Below are 20282 nucleotides of genomic sequence, written 5' to 3' on the forward strand. Positions count from 1 at the left end.
TTCTGTATTTTATTCTGCAGTAGCATTATAGTACAAAAAGGGCTAAACATGCTGCAAATTCATTTACTTGCATATGAGTATCATCTGAACTGATTTCCTGGTATATTGAGATTAAGCTGATCTCTGACTGTCATCAAAATCCTACAATTTTTGTTTCCCGTTTAAGCTATCTTGCATGGTGATCAATGCTCTCTTGGAATCTTATACAACCATTGATTCAGAGATTTGATAAGCAAACTTTTATCCTTCAACATAGGACAAACCAACCCCTTATTGAGAAAGCTGGAGAATACTAGCTCTAGTCTAGAGAACAAACATTCAGTGAATCAAAACTACTTCTTATGCAACTAGCAGCTTGTCTACAACTTTTTGATAATTATTCTATATGTAAGGATAGGAAGTTTGTAGGGTAGAGGTTTGTTTACGACAGCTGAATGGTTGTGTCATACACAGCCCCAGCCTTCCATTTACTGGGAACAACATTAATCATCTGCACCCATTTTGTGCCTCCTTTGACACTCACTTGGGCCCTGAACGTAAGTGGACCTAATGGTGGGTCGAACAGGTCCCATACTGTACCGAAGGCCCTCCTCATGCACCTCCATTGTTGGGAATCCACCTGCAACAAAAAAAATAATATTGATCAACTAACCAATCAACCTAGTTCAAATTGATATCAGTTGCAAAAATTTTATTTGCTTATTATATCCATTAAACTACATACTAAATTCTGTTTACACAACTGTACCTGCCACACATTCACAGCAGTGATGTCATATACGCCAGCTTGGTACAATACAACCACAGCCAGGTACACCGGGAACTTGCTATGCTCGTGAAGCTTGACCATGAGGTTGTAACCTGGGTACCGGCAAGGAATTCTTTGGTATTCAACATCAACTACACCATATGAAAACAACTCCAAGACTGCATTTGGAATAGCCAATCTTGCATACGCATGAGTGCTGAGGATGAAGTCTGTCTTATCTCCTTCGCCGTAATCTGTGACCACTACTTTCACTCCATTATCACTGCAAAGTTTGGGTATTTTGCATTTAACCTGCAGTAGACAAACGTTTTAGTATTAAATATTATTTTATGCTTTTGATTCTGAAAGCAATTGTTTGGAAGAATGACTTTTTACAGGCTATCAAGTTTTTGTCTTCTAAAAAAAAGCATAGTATAAAGTTTTTGCACTTTGTCATTGCTAGTCATGAGCCCCACAATCACTATTGACTTGTTCCTTTTTCTTCTTTCTTTTTCTTTTCTTTTTTTTTTAATTTGGTTAATCGGGTACTCTAGGACATAGTGGGTTAAAGTCAAGTCTCATTACAAGTGTAGATCTCCCATAATGTGTTGTGTGCTTTATTTGTGTGTAAATTAGTGCACCTTAACTTAGTTTGTTCTAGTCCATCCATATAGTTGCATAGGTTTTTTGGACAAGTGATAACTTGGTATTGAATTACCCGATAGCATGCACCACAGCCAGATCCATTCTTGTATAGCCTGGAAACCCCTGCCACCTTGGCATTATTGATTGTTCGTCCAAATTCACCATACCCGCAAGTCCCATCTAAATTGACATCATTAAACACATATTAGTCTTTACAGTAAGATTATCAATATAAGTAAACATACAATACGCACACATGCATAAAGTACCGTATGCTTATGATAATAGATTAGTGTAATACATACTTGGAGTTTGAAAGCAATCAGGGCTGCCGTCATAGGTTGCTCTAGAGGAAACATAACCATCCTGGAAGTAACATATTGTGCTCAAAAGAACCAGCACGCAAAGAAGTGAGCAATAGCTCTTAGCTGCAAAACCCATTGTTGTCTAGATCAGAAAATTACAGTGCAACACATAAGAAAGAGAGCTATTGTCTCGGAAGAAAATAAATAAAAAAAAAAAAGAGAGTTTTGGGATGGGAAGCTCACATATAAAACCCAATATTTATGGTTGAAGATATAGGGGGCTTGAAGGATGATAGAAATATTGCCACGTCTCTCTCTTCCACTAAAGGTGTAGGGAGCCCAAGTGGGGGTTAGGGACTGCGTTGGAGAGGAAAACAATATGACCTTTTTGGCTTTAAAGACCACTTAGGATATGTATTTTTTACTTAATAATTTGTATATTGGCAGTAAGCAGCCTGACCAATGAGCTTGGCCCAACTTCCATCTCACCTTGCTGTATGCATGCTTTAGGTAGATCATAGGAGCATGTTTGCTTTCATTACTGTACTTTAGCACTGTGATTCTACAAGTTATGAGAGTGATATCTTTATAATTGCCATCAACGAGTTAGATTGTTTATTTATGGGTGAAGAATGAGCTTGTGTTGTCTCACATTAATTGGGGGTTTGGTGATATGTGATTGTGGGCACCCATTTGGATCACAGATTCAATTGTTGACCCAATAGTTATTTAATTCTTGTGCCAAGAGGTGAATTATGGGCAACATCTGTTTCTTGATGATGAGATGGCACTCAAACCAATGCACTAGAGACCATTACTTAAAGTTTATACTCAACGTGGTTCGCTTAATTAGAAGCATTGTTTACATTTTTTTTTTTTTCACTCAATCGATGATAGTTTATAATTACTATTTTTTAATTTTTGAGTGGACACGAGATAATAAATTCACTAAATTCATTCAATAATATACAAAACACGTATTGAATATATATGAAAAAAATCTTATTTGTACCATGATATCTCAAAAGTTAAAAAGAGAACAATACTAGAATATATAAGATTGCATTGTTTTAACTCCAAACATCTTGAGATCTAGTTGACTTATTATTAATTTTCATATATTTGGATGCTTTTGTAGGAAAACTTAATAGACGTACTTAACTTTCAAAATTGTGAACATTTTTTACAATTTTTATTTTCATTCTATTTTCTTATCCATTGTCATAAAGTCATTATGAAGGGCATGAAAAATGTGACATGGTCAACTGAAGTCACAACATTCTATCAAACCCACTAAGCAAGCAAGGGGTAAAATCGAATGATTATGTTAAACTATGTGGCATCATCCCTGTGGAGGTTGTCATTTGCAACATTAGGAGGGGGCTTATAAAATTTTCTTATATACCCCCTCCCCCAAGACTTTTAAATATAATATAATTAGAGCTAAAAATATTAAATATAATATAATTGGCTATTAAATATATATTAGATGATTTATGCATGTCTTTTGTTTCTTTTCATTTATATATTTATTCTTTAACCCACCCTCGTAATAGTGAATGTCACCCACCATCAATGTTGACGATGACCATTGCGAACATAATTCCCTAAAAGATCACCGAGATGAAATTGGTGCAGAAGTTGGAAATAACACAGTTAATAGCTCACAGTGATTCCCAGTTGATTGTTCAGTAGTTTTATGGGCAGTACGAAACTAGAGAGCCGGTAATGGCACAATACTTGCAAAAGGTGAAGGACATGGCACAGATGTTTCAAAATTTTCAGTTGGTGCAAATAAATCGATCACTTAATGGACACGCTGACACTTTGTCTAAGCAAGCATCGACTAAAGAGATCACTGGTCAGACAGTATTTGTTGAGGTGCTTCAACGACCTAGCATTGAAGAAAATGAAGTGACATGTGTCGATACAGGAGGTGATTGGCAAACGTCCATATATTAATATCTGACTAGCAGTGAACTACCCAATGATCCACTACAAGCAAGAAGACTAAGGATGCGGGCTCCAAGGTTTACTATTATTGATGGGGTATTGTACAAGCGAGCCTTCACTATGCCACTTCTCAAATGTTTGGACTCTCGGGAAGCCGAATACACTCTAGCAGAAATCCATAATAGGGTTTGTGGTGAGCATCTGGGTGTAAAAGCCCTGGCAGCTAAGGTTTTACAGGTAAGTTTCTTTTGACCCACGTTACAGTCGAATGCATTAGAGAAAGTTAAATCGTGTGACAAGTGTCAGCGGCATGCTTCAATCCAATTCGCATTGATATCCCAGTTACAGCCTGTATTCCAGCCCATACCATTTGCTCAGTGGGGTTTAGACATTTTAGGTCCATTCCCTCAAACGCTGGGACAAAGCAAATTCTTACTAGGAGCCACTGATTATTTCACCAAGTGGATTGAGGTTAAGGCATTGGCCACCATTACAACCAGAAAAATGGAAGCAATGATATGGAAAGATATCATGTGTCAGTTTGGAGTTCCAAGAATTATCGTCAAAGACCGTGGAAAACAGTTTGATTGTAACTCATTTAGGAATTTTTGTGACAACTTAGGAATTCAACTACGATTCACTTCAGTGGCATATCCTCAAGCTAATGGGCAGGGAGAGGTCAGCAACCGTACTATGTTACATGACCTAAAAATCCATCTTAAAGGAGTCAGGGGAACATGGGCTGATGAATCACCATCCATTTTGTGGGCCTACAGAACAACCAGTCGGATCGCTACCGGTGAAACTCCCTTCAATCTTGTTTATGGAATAGAAGCCTTGATTCCCAATAAAATTTCAACTAAATCTCCTAGGCTGATGGCATACGAGGAAGGTAATGGCACTAGGAATTTCGAATCGTTGCGTAAAAACTTGGATCTAATCAAGGAACAGGGGGACCACGCTTCCATGAGGATGGCTGCTTATCACAGGAGAATCGTTGGTTATTAGAATTCCCAAGTAAAGAATAGGCCCATGGAAGAAGGCGATCTAGTACTCAAAAATTCCGGCGTAACCAATGGCCACCATTATAGTCAGAAAATTGGAAGCAATGACATGGAAAGATATCGTGTGTCGGTTTGGAGTTCTAAGAATTATCGTCACAGACCATGGGAAACAGTTTGATTGTGACTCATTTAAGAATTTTTGTGACAACTTAGGGATTCAACTACGATTCACTTCAATGGCATATCCTCAAGCCAATGGGCAGGCAGAGGTCAGCAACCGTACTATGTTACATGTCCTAAAAACCCATCTTAAAGGAGCCAGGGGAACATGGGTTGATGAATTATCATCTATTTTGTGGGCCTACAAAACAACGCCGATCTAGTACTCAGAAGGTCCGTCATAACCAATGGCCACCATTACAGCCAGAAAAGTGGAAGCAATGATATGGAAAGATATCATGTGTCGATTCAGAGTTCTAAGAATTATCGTCACGGACCATGGAAAATAGTTTGATTGTGACTTATTCAGGAATTTTTGTGACAACTCATTCAGGGATTCAACTACGATTCGTTTCAGTGGCATATCCTTAGGCCAATGGGTAGGCATAAGTCAGCAACAGTACTATGTTACATGGCCTAAAAACCCATCTTAAAAGAGCCAGGGGAGCATGGGTTGATGAATTACTGTCCATTTTGTGGGCCTACAGAACAACCAGTCAAATCACTATCGATGAAACTCCCTTCAATCTGGTTTATGGAACAAAAGCCCTAATTCCCATTGAAATTTCAACTAAATCTCCTAGGTTGATGGCGTATGAGGAAGGTAATGATGCTAGGAATTCCGAATCGTTGCGTGAAAACTTGGATCTAATCATGGAACAGGGGGACCACGCTTCCATGAGGATGGTTGCTTATCACAGGAGAATCGCTGGTTATTATAATTCCTAAGTAAAGAATAGGCCTATGGAAAAAGGCGATCTAGTACTCAGAAGGTCCGCCGTAACCAATGCGCTCAAGGATGATGGGAAGTTACGAGCCAATTGGGAGGGACCAAAAAAAAAAAATTATTTATTTTTTTTATTACATCACTCCCGAAATTCCCTAAGGCCTATCTAGTGCTTGACGAGATATTTACACTAGAAAATAAATACAAAGCGGAAGCTGAATCGAACCTGCTGATGGCATTAATTGAACTTGGCATTTATTATAAAGTTGTTACATAAGCTTCTGAAAATAAAGTAAAACGTACATAATTTGTGAACTATTCATATTACAACATAACATGGCACATTTACTCGTTTCTTGACGTCTCGCGTCACTACACATCTTCAACCTCTGTATCATCACTGCAAATCCTGACTGGAACGTTGAATGTTCCAGGGGCGAACCCAAGTTAGATGATGAATCATCTAAGTAAGGGTACATAATGCTATGTCATGTGTGTATGCAATGTCTTACCTCGTAGGTGTCAACTGCACCCTCATGCTACCTATCGTTTTAGCGGCCACCTCTATCGAAGCCAGGGTGTATGGGTGCACCCTTGGTAAGGCAGCGATGCCAGTTCGTACTCCCTACAACCTCATATGCGTGTGATCAATGACATCAACGTGTATTTATGTATTTTATAGTCATGTCATGGATGCAATCTACGTGATGGATACATTTCATAGTATGTCAATATGATGTAAGCATTCTCGAAGATATAATCGTACTAAGCTTGAAACGGTACACTTACAACTAAGTTGTCTCGAAAAGCGTGTCGACCTCAAAAATTGTGCCGAGCAGCTATTTCTCAATCTTCTTGCTCTCAAGGACTCCTAAAACATCAATTTATTTTTAGAATATCATTTTACTATTTTTCATAATTTCTTCAATTTTTTCTTTTATTTCTAAGCCTTATCTCTTCAAAATTATATAATAATTATCTAGACTTCCATAAAATCTAATTTCTCTTTACTAATATTCTTTAAATAATATTTCTAGCATTCTGAAATTTTCTTGGAATTTTTTAACTCAAATTCCTATTTTTTCCTTATTTCCATAATAAAAAAACTATTTAAATAAATGGCTAATTTAACATTTTCCAGAAATATTTTTCACATGACATAAACAAAATTCCAGATTTAATAAAATTTTTCAAAATTTTATTTCTTTTATTTTTATTTTTTCTTTATTTTATTTTTTTTCTTTTCTTTTCTTTTTATTTTTATTTCTTTCTGGCGGGCGCATGCGGGCCACGCGCCTTCGCCTCACTTGCGGGCGCGTGCGATCACATGCCCGACCCCCCCTCTGGTCGTCTTCTCCGACTGCCTTCTCGCCGCCGGCGATGCTACCGCGGCTCCAAGCTTCAAAAAAAGCTTCTAGTCCCCCTAAACCCGACCTCCCGAGCCCAAAAATAGTATTAAAACTTTGAAAAATCAACTGGAAATACCTCAAATTTGCAATCGAAGGCGCGGCTCCGGCGAGGCGCAATTTTTCGGCGAGTGCTTGGATCTCCTTCCCCGCTGCTCCGTTGGCTACCAAATGCTCTAGAAACGTTGCCCACGAAGCAAGAACTAAAACCCCACTCTTAAATCTCTCAAACACTCCCCCAATCGACTGATCTATGAAGAAAACTTTCGAATGAATGGGGCTGTCCAAGTGCGGCTATTTATGGGCGAAACTCCACCGTGAATGTCCCATCGAGGCACCCACGTGCCCTAGAGATCATTTCCAACGGCCATACGTCATTTAATACCCCTCCTCCCTGATTGTCGATTGCAGGAGCGGCCAAAGCATGGCCGCGCGCCTGCTTCAGATTTTCGGCGATATTTTGCTTTTTATATATATATAGAGAGAGATATACTTATATATATATATATCTTTATATCATATATACATACGAATTTACATAGCTATATACATACATACATACATACTAGATTATATATACAGCAACACAAAAAAACCTATTTTAATACAAGATTATGATATACATAAACACTATATAATTTCACACTAAATAAAATAATTTATACTTACCTTAAAATTCTAATAATTTCTTTAGGGTCTTAAAACACAAAATTTTGATTTATTAATCACGATAACTAAGGGTATTACAACTATTCACAAAAACAGTAAAGATGCAGTTAATGAGTCCAAATTTTATCGAAATTTGAAGCCCTTTTCAATGTCCTGTAGCTAGGTATTTATAGGGAAAATTCTCAAGGATGCTTGATGCTGACACGTGTCACTTATTGAATGAACCATGTTCGAGGTGTGTGACTACAATCAAGGTTTTGCCACAAGGCCTTGCGGCACACTACCGCAAGGTCTTGCCGTAAGGCCGCTTCCACAAAGGGGGCTCACAACACACTGTCGCAAGGCTTTGCCACAAGGCTTGTCACAAGGCCGCTTCTGCAAAGGGGGGCTTGCGGCATACGACCGCAAGGCCTTGCTGTAAGGCTTGTTGCAAGGCCGCTTCCGCAAAGAGGGCTCGTGGCACACTACCACAAGGCCACTACCGCAAAAAAGGCTTGTGGCATACTATCGCGAGCCTTTTTATTTTTTCTTTAAAAATTCTCATTTTTTCTCAACCTATTTTTCATGGCATAACAATTTCCCCCCACTCTTCTATTTCGTCTTTAGATAAAATTGAAGAGTAAAATTTTAGCTGAATTGAGGGCGAAGTGGAGATGCCCTATCATTAGCTCGATTTTTTGCCTCCTGTGGTAATTTCTTCATCACCCATCATACTTCCAGCACCCTCCTGTTGTGAAGTTATGAGGCTTTCCTTTAATTGCTTCTACGATCAGACGTCTTCTACTCCCCTTCACGGCCCGTATTGAAGAACCACTCGTCATGAGGAATAAGCGCTATATCCCCGGTTTAAATCATGGAACCCATGTTGCAACCTCGAGTTCTCCAAGTGTTTCGGTTTGGGGGGCGTCTCATCGTCAAGCCTTTGGGAGACGTCTTGAAGATAAACCTGTATTCTCTGAGTGGAGAACCTTCTGGGGACGTTTGCCTTCCTCTTACGGGCTCATCTGCCATAAGCAATCTAGGTTTGGCTCCAAGTCCGTCACGAGACTCTTGTCAAGTATACAAGTTTGCTGAGAGGCCTAAGCGCCGGATAAGCCGAGGAGTCAGGTTTAGCTTGGGGGCATAGCACCAGACTCAACCAAGGGATCCAGGTGAGCCTACAAGCATAAGCTTCGAAACATCCGATGATCCCAGGATGGATCATAGCGCATTGGTTGTTGTGTTCTCCATGTCCGTCTTTTAGGGTTGGTCTACCTCAGGGAATCTGGGTTTGGCTAATGGTCTGGCATGGGATTCCTACCAGACATCCAAGTTTACCGAGAAACCTAAGTCTCAGATCAACCAAGGAGTTGGGTCTAGCCAAAAAGGCATAGCACCGAACTCAAACAAGGAATCTGAGTGAGTTTACTAGCATAAGCATTGGATGTTCTGGTGATCTTAGGCCAGCTCGTAGTCATCAGCACTAGATTACAACTAGGTGACTTAACTCCGATAAGCAGAATCATGGCAGAACCGTCATATGGTCATTCCATATCTCTTCACGCCTTCATTGGGCCAGTCTATCTCAGGGAATTTGGGTTTGGCCAACGGTCCGGCATGGGATTCTTACCAGACATTTGAGTTTACCGAGAGACCTAGGCGCCAGATAAACCAAGGAGTTGGGTCTAGGAAAAAAGACATAACACCAAACTCAAACGAGAGATATGGGTGAGTCTGCGGGTATAGGCATCGGATCTTTTAGTGGTCCCTGGGCCAGCTCGTGGTCATCGGCACCAGATTATCACTAAGCAACTTGACCTTCGAGAGTGAGCTTGTGATAAAGTTGTCATGTGGTCACTTCACCTCTTTCCCACCTTCCTAAGGTTAGTCTACCTCAGGGGATCTGGGTTTGCCCAGTCGTCCGGTGCAAGATTCCTACCGGACATCTGAGTTTGCCGGGAGACCTAGGCGCCAGATCAACCAAGGAGTCAAGTCTAGCCAAAAGGCATAGCACCGAACTCAAACGAGGGATACGGGTGAATCTGCAGGCATAGGCATCGGATCTTCTAGTGATCTTAGGCTAGCTCGTGGTCATTAGCACCAGATTGCCACTAGGAAACTTGACATTTGGGACCGGGCTGCGTTTGAGCTATCGTACCTGCATCATATTCTATGACACATACAAATAATCTAGGCCCATGGAGATTTTACGTGGTTCATCTTATAGTTTTGCCTACTCCATGGGAATACGAGAGGTATATTTTTTTATTTTATTTATTGGGGGATATTATTACAATGGAAAATTAAAGACAATCCTGGTCCCCAACCGGATTGAGCAACGCTTCTGGTGACAGGCTCGGCTCAACGTCTCATGCTTCGTCCCCTTCCTTGGAGTTAGTGAATGGTGAAGTTGGGAAGTATCCCTTGGGGTGCACGGTGTTCCAAGTTTTTCCTATTGCCTTGCCTTATAACGCCCGTAGTATGAACGTATTGGGGCCCAATATCTTTTAAATTCTGTAGGGTCCTTCACAATTCGGGTCGGGTTTCCCTTCCTCTTCTATTACCTTCCCATGCATCCAATATTTTCATTTGGACGATAAACTGTTCTACTCAGTCAAATAATTTAGTCATAGAATCCGGCTCGAAGAAGATTAAGGATCTTCTAAGCGAGGCGTATGTAGTTCCGTTAAGCAGGGCTAACGCCGCCAATCCGACTAGAGATCCCTTACTTCCTACGTCTCGACTCTGAATCGCTGGATATATTGCTTTAGGGATTCATTAGGCTTTTGTTGCAAGCTCATCAAATATATAACACTCTTCTTCTTCTAGAGATAGACGGAGAATGCATTCAGGAATTCTTTCTTTAACTATTCGAATGATCATATATGCCCTGCTAGTAATTTAGTGAACCACTGCTGAGTTTGTCCTGCCAGGGAGAGCGGGAAAGCTCTGCACCTAGTGACCTTATTGTATCCATGTAACATGGCTACTGCGACGAAGTGTTACAGGTGCTTCTCTAGGTTCTCATTTCCTAAGTATATCGAAAGTTGCAGCAACTCAAACCTTGGTTGCCTTTGGAATTCCTCGGACAGAGGAAACCCCTTTGGGGACGTTTTCTTTGGCACCATCATTACCTGCTTCTGCTCCAGCACCTCTTCTATGAGGCGTTTGATGTCAGATGTCTTGAGTGTCTCATTTTCTACTTCATTTTTGCAAGGTAATGGGACATAAAGAGCTCTTGAATGGGTGTTTTTTGCTGTCTCTTTATACATGGGAGCTTTCATTGCCCTCATGTCATGTTCCCTTCTCGTCTATCATTTTGGACTTGGTTATTCGGCCCTGGAGTTTCGATTCTTATCCCCTGCCGTGTGGTCCTTGGAAAGGTGTCTGGGGATCTCCAGTGTTCTTACCCGGTATCTGTTTGTCCTATGTGGGGAATGCAGATGTCGAGCATTAGTTCATGCAGCAAAGCAGTGATTCCCTGTAGTCTTCTCATATTATCTTCATTGTTCATCCTAAGTTCATCATTTTGTTGTTTCAACTCTTTAAAATCCTTCTATAATTGTTTATAATCTAAGAGTAAGACTGTGGGTGGAGCTATCCCTGTGGGTCCTAAAGGTATTGAAGCCACCATGAGGTTTCTATTTGGAATTGCAAATTGTCCAAATGAATGTTGTTCCTGACTACTGGGCACTAGATGTGGGACTTGTTTCCCTCGCCCTATAGCATGTCTCCTCAATCTAGCCACGTGTACTTCTCCTTGTTCTGAACACTCCATATCCCCCAGTCCGGTGGTCTAGTTACCTTCAAGCATAGGAAAGTTTTCCGAGCGTACCTCATTGTCTAGATGATCTTCCAAAAGTCCAGGTATCGTAGGATGTATCTAGCTGGGGTCTCCCATCCTAGTGCGAGCGCTCCTTCGAGTAGGGTTAGGCAGGTTTGCCAAACCAGTTGATCTTGTCCCTCTTGGCATCTGGTGTTAAAATTGGCTTTTAGTTGCATTTCTCACAGACAGCGCCAAATTGTTGTTACCAAAAATACTATAATTAAAATTTATAATGTGGGGTCCATGAGAGCTCGGTGTCGAGTAAAGTGAGGTTGCTGTGAGAAAAGTTACCTCAAGGGAGCTTGCCACAAGGATTTTGTCGATAGAGTCTGTCTCACCATAAGGATTTGGCCACAAGGATCTTCCTCGCCGTAAGGATTGCCACAAGGATTTTTCTCTACCACAAGATCTCATCGTAAGGATTTACCTCCCCCGTAAGGTCTCACCGCAAGGTTTTGCCTTCGCTGTAAGGATTTACCTCCGCCATAAGGTCTCGCCGCAAGATTTTGCCTTCATCACAAGGTCTCACCACAAGGTTTTGTCTTCGCCACAAGGTCTTGCCATGAGGCTTTGTCTTCGCCACAAGGATTGCCACATGGTTTTTCCTCCGCCACAAGGTCTCACCTCAAGGTTTTGTCTTCGCCACAAGGATTACCACAAGGTTTTTCCTCCGCCACAAGGTCTCGCCGCAAGGATTTACCTCCTCCATAAGGTCTCGCCGCAAGAATTTACCTCTACCACAAGGTCTCACCGCAAGATTTTTCCTTCGCCACAAGATCTCGCCGCAAGGATTTACCTCCGCCGCAAGGTCTCACCGCAAGGTTTTTCCTCCGCCACAAGGTCTCGCCTTAAGGTTTTTGTCTCGCCACAAGGATTTAGCCCTATTGATGCTTAGAAATGGGTTAGAAGGCTCACGGGAATCCTCACCCGCAAAGACCCTTCGATGCCTAAGTCAGTATCGGATCCAAATGACTATTCACGAAAATAGTAAAGATGCAGTAATGAGTCAAAATTTTATCAAAATTGGAAGCCCTTTTCAATGTCCCGTAGCTGGGTATTTATAGGGCATAATTCTCAAGGATGCTTGGTGCTGACAAGTGTCGCTTGTTGAATGAACCATGTTCGAGGTGTGTGGCTACAATCAAGTCTTTGCCACAAGGCCTTGCGGCACACTACCACAAGGTCGCTTCCACAAAGAGGGGCTCACGGCACACTGCCACAAGGTCGTTTCCACAAAAAAGGGCTTGTGGCACACTACCACATGGCCTTGCCACAAGGCTTGTCGCAAGGTCGCTTCCGCAAAGAGAGCTCGTGGCACACTATCGCAAGGCCGCTGCCGCAAAGGGGGCTCGCGGCACACTGCTGCAAGTGGGCTTATGGCACACTGTCTCAAGCCTTTTTATTTTTTCTTTAAAAAATCTCATTTTTTCTCAACCTATTTTTCATAGCACAACAAGTATGAGATACTGAAAGATAAGATTAGTGAGTCTCATGCCATTTTGTATGAGATATAGAAAGAAGATGAGTGAGTGCTCATTACAGGAACAAGTTCACTAAATGAGACTATTAACATTGAATCACATGGGTTATATCTTTGGTCGGGCTGTCGAACACCAATAGATTAGATGAATAATGATTCGGATTTGCAGCAAGGGCGCAACCCAAAGTCGTCTCCCAATGAACTTCAAACGGATCTGTCAAAACAAGACTAAACGGGGGGGGTGTTTTTTTTATGAAAAACAGGAAACAAAATAAACGAGAACACAGTAAACCGAGATGCAACCAGTTGCAACCTTTCCTCCTTACCCGGGTATCATCATCCACCATATAAAGAACCTATTTATCTTTAATCCCCAGATCTAAAAAAAATGCTTGACAATCGCCGAAGACTAAATCGAAACAAATATAAAAATCACAGAAGATCTTCTTAATCAATATACAAGTTTCAATTTCTTTTAGCACACAGATCTGAAACCGACATGAACAATCGCCCACTAAGTTTATGCTGTTTCTTGCAAACCAATACCCCAATCAATCCTATTAGTCAAATCTACCCAAGCATCATGCATGCATTCATACGATCGCATAAAATACATACACACTTGAGAAGAAGCAAAGAAACAAAACCATAAGATTAAAGATGGAAACAGATATACAAAAACGTCCAGAGATTCAAACCGGATAAGGAGTATGGCATGCAACCGGTTACAAAATCCTTAGCCTTCCATCTTGACAAGAACAATGGAGAAAAGGATAATCGGCTACTGTTCACATCAGAAAAGAATAATTTTTCCCTAATGGCCTCTTAATGTGCTTAAATAGAGCTTAAGGAGGAAACCCTAGGTTACCGAAACTTCACAGCTAATTTCGAATAGGATAACGTGTGTTATGGGCTTCTTCCCCTTCATAAAAATTGTAGATCAGGAAGAGTAGATGAATTTGGGCTTTTTAATCACTTGATTTGGATATCGGACGCCCAAGTTTTGGCCTTTTAAAGATTCAGCGTCTGTGCAGCTTTCCTAATTTAACCCAGCTATCTGGTCCCGACTTTGAAGCGATGTTTGGAGGCCCAACCGAACTCGGATTTGGAAAAACCATACCTTTCCAGAAATCCCAAGAATTCCTCTACAATATCTCTGAAGACATCATTCACGTCCTAGGATTATAACTTGGCCAAAAATTTGAAAGAAGCACCATTGGTCAAATCTGCCAGCACACTTTTGCTTCTTTGTCTCCAATCTCCTTGTTTTTCTTCTTGCCATCAAAATTCCTTATGACCCAGGAAGCCCAAATCTGTCCAAAATAAAATAAAATAGTGTAAAGCTCAATTCCTATAAAATAAAATAAAACAAAATCAAGATGAATAAAATGAGACAACTAACGTGCAAAAGGACTAAGTATGGGGGCTAAATAATATGAAAATATGCTCTCTATCAATCTCACGAGCTAATTATTCAATGATAGTTGTGGATGTGGAACTAGTCCTTAGACCTGAGATGACATGGATATCTATGTATTAGTAGATTATGATATCAGCAATATTACATAGTTGTTCTAATCATGAATAACCATACGTATGTATATGCCTAGTTCAGTGATACATGAGGTATATGTGCATCAGACATGGAATCTATCACCTCAAGATTTATGAGGAGGATATCATGTGCAATTCAATAATCACTTGATGATAAATCATTGGTCGAGGTAATATGATGATAGAATGTGTTCCATAAAGTTGTGTCATAATTAGTCAATATTGATTTTGGATTTGGTCATATGACGAGACTAGTAGATTCAACATGTTGACCATGATCTTATATCTTGTCGGGATATAGGATGATAGAAGGATCGTATTGTATGGTATGGTAGTAAAAAGTTTAAAATACTCGTTTCATAATAAATTGGGTAATTATGACATATTGTTATATGTCACTCATGATTTATGAGAATTAATAGTTGATTATTCTCGATTTCAATTTAATTGTGAACCCGAAAAGTCCCGCCCAATAAAAAGTCACTTTTCAAGAAAAGAAGAATAAATTAATAGTTTTAAAATTAATAATTATAGTGTATTTATTTATTGAATAAATAAGAATGATTAAATGATTATATTATAAATATAATTATTTAATTATTAATAATTGGATTGGGCTTTTTACTATCACTTTAAGTTTGGTACAATAGCACTAATTGAATTGGGCTTATTAAGTCCACTAGTTAGATTAGGCTTGTTAAGCCCAATGGCACGTAAGGTTCTCCATGGTCCTATATAAATAGCACAATAGACCCATTCTCTCTAGTCTCTTGCTCACTTGAAACTCTTGGAGAGTTGAGAAGATTGAGAGGTGTGTGTGTGTGTGAATCCTCAAGAATTAGAAATTTTAAGAAATTTTCACTTCTTCTTCTCTTGAATCTTTTGTATTTAAGTGATTTTGGGTGGACCGACTCGGCATCCTATACTTGGAAGATTATATGACGAAAAACCTAATGGTAAAATTGGATTTCATCAAGAGGTATACTTCCGTCTAGCCTTCGATTTTGTAAACCATAATTTTTGAAAAACGTGATACCTGTAAAATTAAATTTTATTCCGCTGTGCATTGACTACGCTTAATCTTGTGCCATTAATTCAAACAAACACATAAAAACAAAAAAAAAATAAAGAAAATAAGCATACAAGCACAAGACATTTATACTCACCGGTGTACGAGTGTGCATTGCAGTACAAATTTATGTACTAGATGGGAGTTTAAGTCGATTCACTGGAAGATTTTTTTTTTTAAAACAAAAATAAAAGCAGCGAAAGTTTTTATGTGCTGAATTGGTTTGTCAAACCAATTCAATTGATTTTAGAAAAAAAAATGAATGTACAATTGAAAACCAAACATCTTGGATCAAGACAATTTCAGTACCAATCCAAATATTTTCCAAGACTCACAAAAGAGGGTATCATCAAGTTAAATTAATTTTAATTTTTTTTGCTATTAATTACGTTTCGAGATGATGATGGTTCTAATTCTAGTAACTGACATACATGACATGCCAACTCTTAAGCAACCATCATAAAGCGAAATGTATATAAAGTATACTTAAGATTGGGGATGAATATTTCCAAGTTGGACAACCCATATGCATGGCATGAGGGTTCCGAGTTAGGCATATACCCTAATCCAAACTCAAATATTTAGCAAAAATTTAAAAATTAATTTTAACACCTAAACTTAAAATGAAGTTTGGCTAACTCGAGAAATTTTGGCTTTGAACGCCATTCTCGTCTTGGCATTATTAACCACATATCTTTATTATTTAATACAAAAAATTAAAATGCGGCTAAAATAAAATACAATAAAGTAAATAGACCATATGTAAATTATAGAATTTAATTGACAGAAATTAAAATTACGGTTATTTAAGTGCTGAAAATTAAATGACAAGTAATTAAAATATAGAAATTAAATGCTAAAATTTAAAGTATTAAAATTAAAAATACAAAATATAAATTATAGTATTGAAATAGACAGAAATTAAATCAAAAGACAGAAATTAAAGTTGCATAATGTGACTACAGAAATTAAGAACAGTGCATTGAAATAAAAGAACAAAAATTGAGGATCTAGAATTGAAATAACACAGAACGGAACAAGAAATTAAAGAACACACCGAATGATAGAAATTAAAAGAAGAACAGCGCCCCCCCCTTGTTTGTCCGAGAATTTCTCTTTCTTTCTACGCACTGTGCTCCCTTATTACTGTCTGAAAATGCTGCTGGGAAACTCCTTTTCTCCGTGCCGTGCCGTGAATATATATGTATATTACACACTGAAATTGCCCCTTCAATTTGGAGTTAATTACAAGCCCAGGGATCGCGCAATTGGCTTTTCTGGAAGCTGCCAATTTGGGCTTCACGCTGGACACGTGGCTGGGTCTTGGGCCTTCAATTGCAATCCTTGATTTGGGCCTCTTCACGCATGCAAGCCAATTAATATATGTGGCTGTGGCTTTAATATATGTTATTAATATATTATATATGTTTATATGATATGCATTACTTATATGTATATGTATTATGTTTATGTATTATAATATATTATATATTATAAAGATATATTATATATTTATATATATATATTGTAAATTCTTTTTTAATTTAATTTCTTTTGTTAAAAATTAAAGAAAAATATTCTTTTTTTCCCTCAAATTCCTAATTCACCCTTAATTTATCTTTAAATTTCATTTTCCTTTAAACTTGCATATAATTACAAAATATTCAATTAAATCTAATTTTTAAGATTAAAATAGAAATATAATTATAACAAAATTTTATAAAAATGACTACTAATCATGCATATCATAAGATTTATGTAAACCATCGGTCTATGTACATAGTTGGACTTAGTCCAAGCAACTTTTTAGATCTATCCCTATAGACTTTTATGCCAAGTATGTAGGTTGCTTCACCTAATTCTTTTATTGAAAAATTCTTGTAGAGCCAATCCTTCACCTTTTGCAAGGTAGAAATAGCATTTATGTTATAATTGTATAGAAATGTCATAACACATCAAGAGAAAGGTGAATTGGTTGATTGATAAATTTAAAACTTTTGGGGAGGTTTTGAAAACTAAATAAGAAAGCAATGAACTACAATCAAAATAAAATGCAAGAGGGACACAAACGATATATAATGGTTCGACTAAACCAACTCTAATCCACTACCTTTGCTCCTTACTAAGGATTTTCAAATCAATCCACTAAACCTCCTAATAAACCTAGTAAGCTCTCTAGCATAAACCACTAAAGAATACAAACCTCCTACTTATACACAAGTAAGTCATCTAGCTTAAATCGTTAGGAATTACAACCTCCTATCAACACCCAATAGGCTTTCTAACTCACAAGTTAGAAAATACAAGAAATGTATAGAAAAAAGAGTCTAAGAGATTAATCTCTTAGTTTTAAGATTTCTCAATAATAAACACAAGGTTTCAACAAAATGATACAAATGATGATCAAAGACTTTTGAGAGAAAAATGAAAGCATAAATATAATAGAGAAGTAAAAATATAAATGTTAGCTCAAATGAATTTATTCTTACTTCTTGGTTATCTTAAGAGCATCCTTGAATGGTATTTTTAGGAATCCCAAGAGTTTCAAAAGAAACTAGTCATTTTTATAATAGTTACTGTTTACAACAGTTGAATTTATTGTTCATAATGGTCGGATTTACTGTTCACAATAATCGGATTACTGTTTGCTGTTAATGTTCATTGATCACTATTCACTGTAGTAAATGCTAAAAAATCTTTTAAATAATTTTTTTTCACATTTTAATCAAATAAAATACAATATTTCGAATGACATAAAAATTTATTTCAACATTTTTGGCTTTATATTGCATGATGAAATTGATTTTCATTTTGGTGCTTAATAGAACATATAAAAGTAATTTGAAGCACTAAGTTAATAATCATTAACAAAATAATTTCATCATCAAAATATAATTATTTTTCATCATTAAAACCATATCAAATGCAAAACATCAATTTTCTATCAAGAGTATGTCATCCACGTACAATACCAGGAAAACAATAGTGCTCCAACTAATCCTTTTATATACACATGGATCATCTTCACTTTGTGAGAAATCAAACTCTTTGATTGTCTTATCAAACCTGATGTTCCAGCTCCCAAAGGCCTGCTTGAGCCCAAAAATGGACCTTTGCAATTTACATAACTTATGACTGTTTTCCTTGGAAACAAAACCATATGGTTGTATCATATACACATCTTCCATTAAGTTTCCAATAAGGAAAGCAATTTTGACATCCAAAAGCCAAATCTCATAGACACGGTATGCAACAATGGCAAGCAGAATCCTAATGGATTTCAACATCTCTACAGGTGAAAAGGTTTTATCATAATCGATACTATATCATTGTTTGAAACATTTTGCTATCGAGCGAGCTTTACAAACACTTACATTTCCATCCATGTTAGTCTTTCTCTTCAAGACCCACTTACACCCAATCGGTTTTACCCCATTAGGTAGATCAACCAAGGTCCACACCTGGTTGGTGTACATGGAATTCATCTTTGTCTACATAGCCTCTTGTGTAATTAGAGTAGTATGCTTCACAACCCCTTATGGTGCATCCTGAAGTTCCTTAGACTGAACATTGTTTATAGGTTGTACTTGAACCTCTTAAAGCTCAACCTTCCTCCCACTTTCTTTTTTGGAAGGAAACTTTTTCTCCAGAAACACAGCATGTTGAGTAATAAACACTTTCTGCTCTTGAGAAGTGTAGAAGTAGTACCCTCTAATCTCTTTAGGGTATCCTACGAATAGACATTTGTCAGCCTTTTGTGACAGGTTATCCGAAGTCAACTTCTTGACATAAGCTTCACATCCCTAAATATGGTGTCATATCTACAGACTTAGTAGGAACTTTGTTCAGGAGGTAGGTAGTCATCTCTAGAGCATAGCCCTAAAAGAAAAAAAAAAAAGAAGGTCTGCTAGGCTCATTATAGACTAAACCATATCTAATAAGGTTCAATTCCTCTTTTTAGAAACTCATTATGTTGGTGTGTCCCTGGAGGTGTGAGTTGTGAAATAATTCCACACTTTTTGAGATAGTCAATAAACTGTTGACTTAGATACTCGCCACCTCAATCTGATCGAAGGGGTTTTATCCTTTTGTCAAGTTGATTCTCTATTTCATTTTTGAATTCTTTAAACTTTTCAAATGATTCTAATTTGTAATTCATCAAATACACATAACCATATCTCGAATGGTCATTAGTGAATGAAATGAAGTAGTTATATCCACCTCTTGCTTGTTTGGACATAGGCCTACATACATCACTATGTATCATTCCTAGTAAGTTAGTGGCACGCTCAGTATTCTTATTGAATGGTGCCTTAGTTATTTTTTCCATCAAACAAAACTCACATACATCCACTAATTCAAAATCCTATGGACCCAAGTATCCATTCTTGTGTAACTTGGTTATACGGGCCTCATTGATATGACCAAGTCTACAATGGCACATATAGGTCAGATTTAAACCATCTCTTTTGAGCCTTTTAGAATATACATTGAAGATAGGCCTATCCATGTCCAAATCAAATATTCCTTTACTTTTAGTGGCACTTCCATAGGTAATTCCATTCCTAATTATAAAAAAATAGTTGTTCTCAATCATGAACGAAAAACCCATGTCACCCAAGCTTGATATCGAGATGATATTCTTGGATAAAAATGGCACATAGTAACAGTTTCTTAATTCTAAGATTAGGTGTAACA

At 38.0% G+C, this 20282-nt stretch overlaps 1 protein-coding gene across 1 annotated transcript; it reads right to left on the reverse strand.

Moving 5' to 3' along the window:
* Positions 1 to 421: 421 nt before the first annotated feature.
* LOC127802824 (expansin-like B1) lies at positions 422 to 1834 on the reverse strand. The gene is made up of 4 exons (XM_052338869.1): positions 1699 to 1834; positions 1467 to 1573; positions 749 to 1060; positions 422 to 619 (listed from the first exon to the last, which is right to left on the reverse strand). The coding sequence occupies exons 1-4, from the start codon at positions 1832 to 1834 to the stop codon at positions 422 to 424; spliced, it is 753 nt and encodes a 250-aa protein (XP_052194829.1).
* Positions 1835 to 20282: the final 18448 nt, after the last annotated feature.

The sequence above is a fragment of the Diospyros lotus genome, chromosome 5 (assembly GCF_014633365.1).
Source record: "Diospyros lotus cultivar Yz01 chromosome 5, ASM1463336v1, whole genome shotgun sequence".
Lineage (NCBI taxonomy): Eukaryota > Viridiplantae > Streptophyta > Magnoliopsida > Ericales > Ebenaceae > Diospyros > Diospyros lotus.

Excerpts from the sequence above, each read along its gene's own strand:
- LOC127802824 (XM_052338869.1), bottom strand. The coding sequence starts at position 1,834 with ATGGGTTTTGCAGCTAAGAGCTATTGCTCACTTCTTTGCGTGCTGGTT. Across the intron at positions 1,574-1,698 it reads TGATTGCTTTCAAACTCCAA|ATGGGACTTGCGGGTATGGT; the intron begins GTATGTATTACA and ends ATGTCAATTTAG. Across the intron at positions 620-748 it reads CTGCTGTGAATGTGTGGCAG|GTGGATTCCCAACAATGGAG; the intron begins GTACAGTTGTGT and ends TTTTTGTTGCAG.